Source organism: Oncorhynchus masou, chromosome 21 (assembly GCF_036934945.1).
Source record: "Oncorhynchus masou masou isolate Uvic2021 chromosome 21, UVic_Omas_1.1, whole genome shotgun sequence".
Classification (NCBI taxonomy): Eukaryota; Metazoa; Chordata; class Actinopteri; order Salmoniformes; family Salmonidae; genus Oncorhynchus; species Oncorhynchus masou.
Window position 1 is genome coordinate 44,298,013 of NC_088232.1, and position 12,414 is coordinate 44,310,426.

A 12,414-nucleotide genomic window follows, 5' to 3' on the forward strand; every position below is an offset into this window, starting at 1 on the left:
CAATGAAAATCACAGCATTTTTCAAATAGATTTCAAACATTCTGAACGTTTCATCTCACTAAATACACCCATGGCTAGTTACATCATGGTTGTATTTCCATGGTTACATCATGGTTGTGTCTCCAGGTGCAACTCTGACGATGCGACCAGCCCCCATCGCTCTGGAGGACGTGGTGGAGTTGCGGCAGACTCCGCCCCCTATAAGCTCCACCCCCGGGAGCTTCCGTCTGCGCAGAGGCAGTCGCTTTACCTGGAGGAAAGAATGTCTGTCTGTGATGGAGAGGTGAGGAGGAGAGAGGGAGAGGTGAGGAGGAGAGAGGGAGTGCTGAGGGAGGAGAGAGGGAGTGGTGAGGAGGAGAGAGGGAGAGGGAGAGGTGGGGAGAGGGAGAGGGAGAGGTGAGGAGGAGAGGGAGAGGTGAGGAGGAGAGAGGGAGTGGTGAGGAGGAGGGAGGAGAGGAGAGAGGGAGGGAGGAGGAGGGGAGGAGAGGAGGGAGGGGTGGGGGGAGAGGGAGAGGAGGAGGGAGGAGGAGAGGTGGAGGGAGGGAGGGAGAGAGGGAGAGGTGAGGAGGAGAGAGAGGGAGGGAGAGGGAGGTGAGGAGGAGAGGGAGAGGGAGAGAGGGGAGGGAGAGGTGAGGAGGAGAGAGGGAGAGGTGAGGAGGAGAGGGAGGGAGGGGGAGGAGGAGGGGGAGGTGAGGAGGAGAGGGAGGTGGGGAGGGAGGGAGTGGTGGGAGGAGAGTGGGGAGAGGGAGAGGGAGGGAGGAGGGGAGAGAGGGAGGTGAGGAGGAGGAGGGGAGGGAGGTGAGGAGGTGGGGAGGGGAGGTGAGGAGGAGAGAGTGAGAGGTGGGAGGGAGGTGGAGGAGGGGAGGGTGGGGAGAGGTGGGGGTGAGGAGGAGAGGAGGGAGGTGAGGAGGAGGTGGGGAGGGGAGGTGAGGAGGAGGAGAGAGAGGTGGGAGGAGAGGAGAGGGGTGGGAGGAGGAGGGAAGGGAGTGGTGAGGGTGGGGGAGTGGGGAGAGGGAGGAGGAGGGAGTGCTGAGGAGGAGAAAGGGAGTGTGAGGTGAGAGGGAGTGGTGAGGGGAGGTGAGGTGAGGGAGGGAGTGCTGAGGAGGAGGAGGGAGAGTGGTGGGGAGAGGAGAGGTGAGGAGGAGGAGGGAGGAGGGAGGTGAGTGGAGGAGGAGAAAGGGAGTGGTGGTGAGGGGTGAGGAGGGGAGGGAGTGGTGAGGGGGGAGAGAGGGTGGGGAGAGGGAGAGGTGAGAGGAGAGGGAGAGAGGGAGAGGGAGGAAAGGGAGTGGTGAGAGGAGGGGAGGGAGGTGAGGAGGAGGGAGGGGAGGAGAGGAGGAGTGGTGAGGAGGAGGGAGGGGGGAGGGGAGAGGTGAGGAGGAGGAGGGAGTGTGAGGAGGGAGGGAGTGCTGAGGGAGGAGAGGGAGTGGGAGGTGGGGAGGGAGGGAGGTGAGGGGAGAGGGTGGTGAGGGGGGGAGGGAGTGGTGAGGAGGAGAGGGAGTGCTGGGGAGGAGAGGGAGTGGTGAGGTGGGGGAGAGAGGGAGGGGAGGAGGAGAGAGGGAGAGGTGAGGAGGAGAGAGGGGGAGGTGAGGAGGAGAGACGGAGTGAGGAGGAGAGAGGGTGGGGAGAGGGAGAGGTGAGGAGGAGAGAGGGAGTGCTGAGGAGGAGAAAGGGAGTGGTGAGGTGGGGAGAGGGAGAGGTGAGGAGAGAGGGGTGGTGAGGAGGGGAGAGGGAGTGGTGAGGAGGAGAAAGGGAGTGCTGAGGAGGAGAAAGGGAGTGGTGAGGTGGGGAGAGGGAGAGGTGAGGAGGAGAGAGGGAGAGGTGAGGAGGAGAGAGGGAGTGCTGAGGAGGAGAAAGGGAGTGCTGAGGAGGAGAAAGGGAGTGGTGAGGAGGGAGAGAGGAGAGAGGAGGAGAGAGAGGGAGAGGGGAGTGCTGAGGAGGAGAGGGAGTGGTGAGGTGGAGGAGAAAGGGAGTGGTGAGAGGGTGAGGGGAGGGGGGAGTGGTGAGGGAGGGGAGAAAGGGAGTGGTGAGGAGGAGAAAGGGAGTGGTGAGGAGGGAGGAGGGAGTGGTGAGGAGGGGAGAGAGGGAGAGGTGAGGGGAGGGAGGGAGTGGTGAGGTGGGAGAAAGGGAGTGGTGAGGAGGGAGAGGGAGTGGTGAGTGGGGAGAGGGAGGTGAGGAGAGGGGAGGTGAGGAGAGAGGAGAGGTGAGGAGGAGAAAGGGAGTGGTGAGGAGGAGAGAGGGAGAGGGGAGGAGGAGAGAGGGAGAGGTGAGGAGGAGAGAGGGAGTGCTGAGGAGGAGAAAGGGAGTGGTGAGGTGGAGAGAGGGAGTGGTGAGGAGGAGAGAGGGAGAGGGGAGGAGGAGAGAGGGAGAGGGGGGGGGAGGGGTGGTGAGGAGGAGAAAGGGAGTGGTGAGGGGAGAGGGGTGAGGAGGAGAGATGGAGTGGTGAGGAGGGAGAGGTGAGGAGGAGAGAGGGAGAGGTGAGGAGGGAGAGGTGAGGAGGAGAGAGGGAGTGGTGGGGAGAGGTGAGGAGGAGAGGGAGAGGTGAGGAGGGAGAGGTGAGGAGGAGAAGGAGTGGTGATGGGGAAAGAGTTGAGGAGGAGGGAAAGGTTGAAAGGGAGGCAGATGGGACGTGTTGTTGTTGTGCTTGATAAGGGGTGTTCGTGGGGAAAGGAGCTTCCGTTACATTTGGAACAAAGTGAATATTGCCTAGTAAATAGTGTGGTTATTTGTGTTTTCTCTTCCAGTTACTTCAATGAGAACCAGTACCCTGATGAAGCTAAAAGAGAGGAGATCTCTAACGCCTGCAACGCTGTCATCCAGAAGCCAGGTGAGAACCAGCAGGAGGAAAGTCTAGAGAAAGGACAGTGCCTTCAGAAAGTATTCAAACTCTTTTACAAAGTAGGATTAAAATGGATATAATTGTAATTTTGTGTTTAACTATCTAGACAAAATACAATTTAAAGCAATTTTTTATTCATGGAAAATATAACACTACCTTGATTAGATAAGTATTCAACCCTGTGAGTCCATGCATGTTAGAATCACCTTTGGTGATTACAGCAGAGTCTTTCAGGGGCCTCATTTATCAATCAGGCACAAATCTGAGCTTAAACCTTGGGATCATTTCCACACAAAGTGTGAGATTTATCAACATGATTGTTTGCTTGAGTACGCTCAGCCATGCCCATGAGTACGCTCAGCCATGCCCATGAGTACGCTCAGCCATGCCCATGAGTACGCTCAGCCATGCCCATGAGTACGCTCAGCCATGCCCATGAGTACGCTCAGCCATGCCCATGAGTACGCTCAGCCATGCCCATGAGTACGCTCAGCCATGCCCATGAGTGCGCTCAGCCATGCCCATGAGTGCGTTCAGCCATGCCCATGAGTACGCTCAGCCATGCCCATGAGTACGCTCAGCCATGCCCATGAGTACGCTCAGCCATGCCCATGAGTACGCTCAGCCATGCCCACGAGTACGCTCAGCCATGCCCACGAGTACGCTCAGCCATGCCCACGAGTACGCTCAGCCATGCCCACGAGTACGCTCAGCCATGCCCACGAGTACGCACAGCCCTGCCCACGAGTACGCTCAGCCATGCCCATGAGTACGCACAGCCCTGCCCATGAGTACGCACAGTGCCAAGTGGTGGAATAAGGAAACTGCTTGTCAAGCGCAGAATGGGGAAAATATATGTTGAAATTGTGAGAGTAATAATTACATCATTTTCGATCTCATTGTGAATTCATATAACATATTTTGACAGGATATATGCTGTATAATTTGATCACATCAGTGCATTCGTTACCATTATATCCATATAAAATAGGTCTACAGTAATGTGTGAAATGATTAAATACGGTGATCTTGCTGTGTTGGAAGATTTGACACAAGCTGCATTTGGCAGAGAGACGTTTTTAGAGACAAAAGCGAACATGTCAGGAGGCGGCTTGCAGACGAATCTCACAGCCCTCGATGAGTCAATCATCAGCAAAATGAACTTTACCATACAATTTCCATACACCAACACACAACAGATTGAAGTCGAGGTGTTCCTTTGCCATCAATGGGTTCCCGGATACGAACAGAGCAATAGACGGCACCCACATCGCCATAAAAGCGCCATCCAAAAACGAGTTCAACTATGTGAACAGAAAAGGCACTGTTATTGTGCAGGAGAACGCTGCTGAATGTGGTGGCCAGATGGAACGCACGGCTCGTTCATTCTGCAGGACAGAAGTGTTGGCCTACAGGAGGGAGCTGTTGAGGATGGATGGCTTATTCGTTAGTGTTGCCTACTCATCTGAATTATACTGAACAAAAATATAAACAAGCTGAAATTACAGATCCCATTTTTCCATACGCACAAAAATGTGGGACGCTAATTTGTTGACATCCCTGTGAGTTAGCATTTCTCCTTTGCCGACATAATTCATCCACCTGACATGTGTTGCATATCAAGAAGCTGATTAAAGAGCATGATCACAGGTGCACCTTGTACTGGGGACAATAAAAGGTCACTCTAAAATGTGCAGTTTTGTCACACAACACAATGCCACAGATGTCTCAAGTTTTGAGGGAGTGTGCAATTGGCATGATGACTGCAGATAATTGCAAGTTAATTTCTCTACCATAAGCATTGCCCACCCATGTCTGCCCACCCATGTCTGCCCAGTCATGTGAAATCAGTAGATTAGGGCCTAGCACATTTATTTCTATTGACTTATTTTCTTATGAACTGTAACGCAGTAAAATCGTTGCAATTTGTGGTTATATTTTTGTTCAGTATATGTGACTTAAGCACATTTTTACTCCTGAACTTATTTAGGCTTGACATTACAAAATAGTTGACTCTCAAAATACTTACTGACTCTAGACATTTCAGCTTTACATGTTTTATTAATTTGTAAACATTTCTTAAAACATAAATCCACTTTGACATTGAGATGTTGTGTGTAGACACAAAATTCAGGCTGTAACATAACAAAGTGGAAAAAGTCAAGGGGTGTGAATACTTTCTGAAGGCCCTGTATATTGAGTAAGTACACTTGTAACACTGAGCATGTGTGTGTGTGTTTGTGAGTGCAGGGAAGAAGCTGTCTGATCTGGAGAAGGTCACGTCTCTGAAGGTCTACAACTGGTTCGCCAACCGCCGCAAAGAGATCAAGAGACGTGCCAACATAGGTAACGTTTCCGACCCCCTCGGGGTGTGTGTGTGAGAGAGAGGGTCTGTATGTCAGTCTGTGTGTGTGTGTGTGTGTGTGTGTGTGTGTGTGTGTGTGTGTGTGTGTGTGAGAGAGAGAGTATATGTCAGTGTGTGTGTGTGGTAGAGGATATGTATGTCAGTGTGTGTGTGTGGTAGAGAGTATGTGTGTGTGTGGTAGAGTCTGTATGTCAGTGTGTGTGTGAGAGAGTCTGTATGTCAGTGTGTGTGTGTGAGAGAGTCTGTATGTCTGTGTGTGAGAAAGAGAAAGAGTCTGTATGTCTGTGTGAGAGAGTATGTATGTCTGTGTGTGGTAGAGAGTCTGTGTCAGTGTGTGTGTGTGGTAGAGAGTCTGTGTCAGTGTGTGTGTGTGCGTGGTAGAGAGTCTGTGTGTCAGTGTGTGTGTGTGTGTGGTAGAGAGTATGTGTGTGTGTGGTAGAGTCTGTATGTCAGTGTGTGTGTGAGAGAGTCTGTATGTCAGTGTGTGTGTGAGAGAGTCTGTATGTCTGTGTGTGAGAAAGAGAAAGAGTCTGTATGTCTGTGTGAGAGAGTATGTATGTCTGTGTGTGGTAGAGAGTCTGTGTCAGTGTGTGTGTGTGCGTGGTAGAGAGTCTGTGTCAGTGTGTGTGTGTGGTAGAGAGTCTGTGTGTCAGTGTGTGTGTGTGCGTGGTAGAGAGTCTGTGTCAGTGTGTGTGTGTGGTAGAGAGTCTGTGTCAGTGTGTGTGTGTGGTAGAGAGTCTGTGTGTCAGTGTGTGTGTGAGAGTCTGTGTGAGTCTATGTCTCTGTGTGTGTGTCTGTGTGTCTGTGTGTGAGAGAGTCTGTGTGTCAGTGTGTGTGTGAGAGTCTGTGTGAGTCTATGTCTCTGTGTGTGTGTCTGTGTGGTAGAGAGTCTGTGTGTCAGTGTGTGTGAGAAAGAGAGAGTGTGTGTGTGTGTGGTAGAGTCTGCGTGTCAGTGTATGTGTGGCAGAAAATTCTCGTGACACACTGACTCTCTATCTCAATGGTTGAATTCAACTACTACTCAAAGCTTAGTTTTTTTTCCCGAAGGTTGTAAAGGCTTCAGTTAATAAAGAAGTAGACAAAGTCTCAGATTCTGCAATAGATCAATACTTTATTCAGAGAGCGCTCCGTCTTCAAAATGAGAACACAATCTTTTTATAGCACACACACATGAACTCGCATCAGTAGAAACGCCACCTCTCTTTAGGCGGGCTGGAGTTTTCCAAAGTTCACATACATTGTTTATCACCCTTCTGCAACATGTTTCATCATCTTCTGCAAGCTATTTCTAACAGTTTTTCTCCTCCCTAGGGTGGGGAGGTCTCTTTCCAGTTATTAGTTTCACCGTTCTCACAAGTCGACAGTTCAGTTGTTCTTGAATGTCTCAACTATACCCAGCTCGTATTGCGAAATAGTAACACAATGGCCTAGTCACACACATTATTGGATTATGACTCTTAACACATTTCATACAATTATATGGTTTCAGGGTGGAATACTTTAGTCATCATCTTAAACATAAAAATTATTTTATCACAGTGTGTATGTGTGGTAGAGTCTGTATATCAGTGTCTGTGGTAGAGAGTCTGTGTGTGTGTGGTAGACATCAGATATGTTATGATCAGGTTTGTTTTTTTCCGAAGAAGCAGCAATCCTGGAGAGCCATGGGATTGAAGTCCAGAGCCCTGGAGGACACTCCAACAGCGACGAAATCGACGGGAATGACTTCTCTGACCAGGTAACCACCCGTAAGAAAGTGGAGTGGTCCAGAACCCATGCACTTTGTTGTATCTGACAGGTGGTCTATGATATACATGATGGATCACCCCTGAGAAAGTGAAATGTTCTCTCCCAGTTTGTGTTGTATGTTGTTGCCAAGGGGTGTGGTTTAACACCTTGCCTCTTTGTTTACCTACAGGGTTGTGAGGTTCCTCTGTTTGAGAAGAGAGCTGTGACCAGACCTTTCAGTCTCAGTCGACGAGACCTGTCCTCCCCCACACAGGTACTGTATCCTGTTACAACTCCTATTGAATTATGGTTTACATATTCATAGTGTACTCCATGTTTGGTACAGAATTTCTTCTCTATACCAAATCTGTTAGACAGGTAGCTAATCAGCAAGTGGGGGGGGGACAAATTCTTATCATTTGTTTGCATGCGTTTGACCATGCGAACCAGTTGTGTTCTGTAACCGAACAAGGGTGCGTCTCAAGCAGATTCTCCATCTGAAAAAGCAGGACAGTGGAAATCAAGCTGTTAAGACTTTGCTTTAGCTGTCCATGTCTTTCAGGTCAGTGTAGGTCAGGGGTCTCGAACCCAGATGTGGTCTGTGAACTGATTTGTGGTTTTGCGTAGTAAATGTGCCGCTCAGTTGTCTGTGTCAGGGTTGAAGACCACAGATGTGTAAACATGACCCATGACTCCTCCCCCTCTTGCGGTTGCAGGTTCCCACCCTGCTGCCAAGTTGGCTGGCGGCTTGGCCCGGCTCGGGCAGGGGGGGCTTGGCCGTCCAGAGGGCCAGCTCTCTGATTTGTCGATCCTTGCTCTCGGGAGCGAGTCTCGCTCAGGGGGCAAGGACGGAGGGTTCCAGACTGACGGGTGTGTCCTGGTCTGCCCCCTCCCTCCAGGACGACTCCTCCACTAATCACAGCAATGCCCTGGAGCACCAGGATCCCATCACTCTCGCAGTGGAGATGGCGGCCGTCAATCATAGCATCCTCGCCCTGGCCACGCAGGCGGGGGGAGGATTGGCCCTGGGCGGGACAGGCAGTGACATCAAGACCGAGGTGGTGGAGCCCAACTAGGGGGGGGGACTGTGGATGAGCGGGAGGGATGAGAGGGACGGAAAGATGTGTGTATACATGACAGTATGAACGAGGGAGGGAAAGGTGTGTGTGTGTGTGTGTGTGTGTGTGTGTGTGTGTGTGTGTGTGTGTGTGTGTGTGTGTGTGCGTGCGTGCGTGCGTGCGTGCGTGCGTGCGTGTGTGTGTACACATCACAGTAAGAAAGAGGGAGTGAATACTACTGTTCAAAAGTTTGGGGTCACTTAGAAATGTCCTTGTTTTTGAAAGAAAAGCACATTTAAAATTACATCAAATTTATCAGAAATACAGTGTAGACGTTGTTAATGTTGTAAATGACTATTGTAGCTGGAAACGACTGATTTTTTATGAAATATCTACATAGGCGTAGAGGGCCATTATCAGCAACCATCACTCTTGTTCCAATGGCAAGTTGTGTTAGATAATCCAAGTTTATAATTTTAAAAGGCTAATTGATCATTGAAAACCCTTTTGCAATTATGTTAGCACAGCTGAAAACTGTTGTCCTGATTAAAGAAGCAATAAAACTGGCCTTCTTTATACTATTTGAGTATCTGAAACATCAGCATTTGTGGGTTCAATTACAGGCTCAAAATGGCCAGAAACAAAGAACTTTCTTCTGAAACTCGTCAGTCTATTCTTGTTCTGAGAAATGAAGGCTATTCCATGTGAGAAATTGCCAAGAAACTGAAGATCTCGTACAACGCCGTGTACTACTCCCTTCACAGAACTGCGCAAACTGTCTCTAACCAGAATAGAAAAAGGAGTGGGAGGCCCCGGTGCACAACGGAGCAAGAGGACATTAGTGTCTAGTTTGAGAAACAGACGCCTCACAAGTCCTCAACTGGCTGCTTCATTTAGTAGTACCCACCAAACACCAGTCTCAACGTCAACAGTGAAGAGGCGACTCTGTGATGCTGGCCTTCTAGGCAGAGTTCCTCTGTCCAGTGTCTGTGTTCTTTTGCCCATCTTAATCTTTTATTTTTATTGGCCCGCCTGAGATATGGCTTTCCCTTTGCAACGCTGCCTAGAAGGCCAGCTTCCCGGAGTCGCCTCTTCACTGTTGACGTTGAGACTGGTGTTTTGTGGGTACTATTTAATTAATGAAGATGCCAGTTGAGGACTTGTGAGGCATCTGTATCTCAAACTAGACATTAATGTCCTCTTGCTCCGTTGTGCACCGGGGCCTCCCACTCCTCTTTCTATTCTGGTGAGAGACAGTTTGCGTCTCTAACCAGTTAGTTAGTTAGTTAGTCAGTTAGTTAGTTAGAGACAATTTTTTGTCTGTAAGTCTGTAATTGAACCCACAAATGCTGATGCTCCAGGTACTCAACTAGTCTAAAGAAGGCCAGTTTTATTGCTTCTTTAATCAGGACAACCATTTTCAGCTGTGCTAACATAATTGCAAAAGGGTTTTCTAATGATCAATTAGCCTTTTAAAATTATAAACTTGGATTAGCTAACATAATGTGCCATTGGAACAAGAGTGATGGTTGCTGATAATGGGCCTCTGTACGCCTATGTAGATATTCCATTAAAAATCAGCCGTTTCCAGCTACAATAGTCATTTACAACATTAACAATGTCTACACTGTATTTCTAATCAATTTCATGTTATTTTAATAGACAAAATCTTTTCTAAGTGCCCCAAAGGTTTGAATTGTAGTGTATACGTACGGTACGTGACTGTTAGAGGACATGGGGATGAGGTCATAGTGGAGTATGAAAACACTGTATGTCATGGTGCAGGTAGAGCATATTGGAATGTTATACTGTAAATCAGGAGTGTCAAACTAATTTTGCCCTACGGGTCCTACCTCCACCCCTATCCCCTCCCTAATACCTTTACCACCCTAGTAAAACCCTTTTAGACTGTTCTAGAGGTGTTGGGAGGCCTGGTTCTACCTCCACCCCTATCCCCTAATAGCTATACCTCGTTACCCCCTAGTACCCCCTTTAGACTGTTGTGGAGGCATTGCGTTGGCAAGTCTGGTCCTGAAGGTGTGGGTGTATGTATGGCATATGCTCTTGTCTGTGTGGGTCTAAAGATTCAGAATAGTTTATTATAGAACCCTGCAAACCTCCCTCTAAGCATGGAGGACCCCTGCCTTGGCACCTTCTCCCCAAGGTGCTCTGCACACTTTAATTATCTTGCTCTCTCATCACTCCCTATGCCTGTCATCCCTCTATCCCTCTCACTCCCTATGCCTTTCATCCCTCTATCCCTCTCACTCCCTATGCCTGTCATCCCTCTATCCCTCTCACTCCCTATGCCTGTCATCCCTCTATCCCTCTCACTCCCTATGCCTGTCATCCCTCTATCCCTCTCACTCCCTATGCCTGTCATCCCTCTATCCCTCTCACTCCCTATGCCTGTCACTCTATCCCTCTCACTCCCTATGCCTGTCATCCCTCTATCCCTCACTCTCTATGCCTGTCATCCCTCTATCCCTCTCACTCCCTATGCCTGTCATCCTTCTATCCCTCTCACTCCCTATGCTTGTCATCACTCTCTCTCATCACTCCCTATGCCTGTCATCACTCTCTCTCATCACTTCCTATGCCGTCATCACTCTCTCATCACTCCCTATGCCCGACATCACTCTCTCTCATCACTCCCTATGCCCGTCATCACTCTCTTTCATCACTTCCTATGCCGTCATCACTCTCTCTCATCACTCCCTATGCCCTTCATCCCTCTCACTTCCTATGCCCATCATCATTCTCATCACTTCCTATGCCGTCATCACTCTCTCTCATCACTTCCTATGCCCGACATCACTCTCTCTCATCACTTCCTATGCCGACATCACTCTCTCTCATCACTTCCTATGCCGTCATCACTCTCTCATTTCCTATGCCGTCATCACTCTCTCTCATCACTCCCTATGCCCGTCATCACTCTCTCATCACTTCCTATGCCGTCATTACTCTCTCTCACTTCCTATGCCGTCATCACTCTCATCACTCCCTATGCCCGTCATCCCTCTCACTTCCAATGCCCATCATCACTCTCTCTCATCACTTCCTATGCCGTCACTCTCTCTCATCACTCCCTATGCCCGACATCACTCTCTCATCACTCCTTATGCCCGACATCACTCTCTCATCACTCCTTATGCCCGACATCACTCTCTCATCACTCCCTATGCCCGACATCACTCCCTATGCCGTCATCACTCTCTCTCATCACTCCCTATGCCGTCATCACTCTCTCTCATCACTCCCTATGCCCGTCATCACTCTCTCTCATCACTCCCTATGCCCGTCATCACTCTCTCTCATCACTCCCTATGCCCGTCATCACTCTCTCTCATCACTCCCTATGCCCGTCATCACTCTCTCTCATCACTCCCTTTGCCCGTCATCACTCTCTCTCATCACTCCCTATGCCCATCATCACTCTCTCTCATCACTCCCTATGCCCTGTCATCACTCTCTCATCACTCCCTATGCCGTCATCACTCTCTCTCATCACTCCCTATGCCCGTCATCACTCTCTCATCACTCCCTATGCCCGTCATCACTCTCTCATCACTCCCTATGCCCGTCATCACTCTCTCTCATCACTCCCTATGCCCGTCATCACTCTCTCTCATCACTCCCTATGCCCGTCATCACTCTCTCTCATCACTCCCTATGCCGTCATCACTCTCTCTCATCACTCCCTATGCCCGTCATCACTCTCTCTCATCACTCCCTATGCCCGTCATCACTCTCTCTCATCACTCCCTATGCCCGTCATCACTCTCTCTCATCACTCCCTATGCCCGTCATCACTCTCTCTCATCACTCCCTATGCCCGTCATCACTCTCTCTCATCACTCCCTATGCCCGTCATCACTCTCTCTCATCACTCCCTATGCCCGTCATCACTCTCTCTCATCACTCCCTTTGCCCGTCATCACTCTCTCTCATCACTCCCTATGCCCGTCATCACTCTCTCTCATCACTCCCTATGCCTGTCATCCCTCTATCCCTCTGTCTTTGTCTCCCATCTCCAACTGCAGTATAAGGGAGACGGGAAGTGGTGAGGGTTTAACAGGCCTCTGGAGACAGGAAGTGGTGAGGGTTTAACAGGCCCCTGGAGAAGCCTATATATTCCCTTGTTGTAGCACTACTTAAACTGGTTCGGTTTAAAGCTCGTGAGATCAGACATTCATTATATTATTGCTTACGAATGATGCAATAAAAACTGCCCCTAAATTCTTAATGATGAAGGGGATAGAATCATGCTAGCTAGTGAGAGGGGCCTTGTGTATGTGCTTATTATGGGGGTAACTATAAGCATATTGTAGCTGTACCCAAAGCATTTGTTTTTAGCTTTTAACCTTAATTTAAGGCAACTAACTGATGTTATAATCACGTTCCCCAGATGAAAGGAAATGATC

At 49.6% G+C, this 12,414-nt stretch overlaps 1 protein-coding gene across 5 annotated transcripts in view; it reads left to right on the top strand.

Moving 5' to 3' along the window:
• The window catches only part of LOC135508392 (homeobox-containing protein 1-like), a 29,110-nt gene extending 20,769 nt beyond the window's left edge, over positions 1-8,341 (top strand). The window contains exons 5-10 of one of the 5 annotated variants that reach the window (XM_064928537.1): positions 127-283; positions 2,742-2,824; positions 5,087-5,182; positions 6,845-6,939; positions 7,120-7,203; positions 7,646-8,340. In XM_064928537.1, the coding sequence (XP_064784609.1) occupies positions 127-283; positions 2,742-2,824; positions 5,087-5,182; positions 6,845-6,939; positions 7,120-7,203; positions 7,646-8,005 (875 nt within the window). In that variant the 3' untranslated portion in view covers positions 8,006-8,340. Of the gene's footprint in view, positions 1-126; positions 284-2,741; positions 2,825-5,086; positions 5,183-6,844; positions 6,940-7,119; positions 7,204-7,645 lie in introns of all 5 variants that reach the window. The other 4 variants (XM_064928541.1, XM_064928539.1, XM_064928540.1 and 1 more) reach the window with 4 other exon arrangements.
• Positions 8,342-12,414: the final 4,073 nt, after the last annotated feature.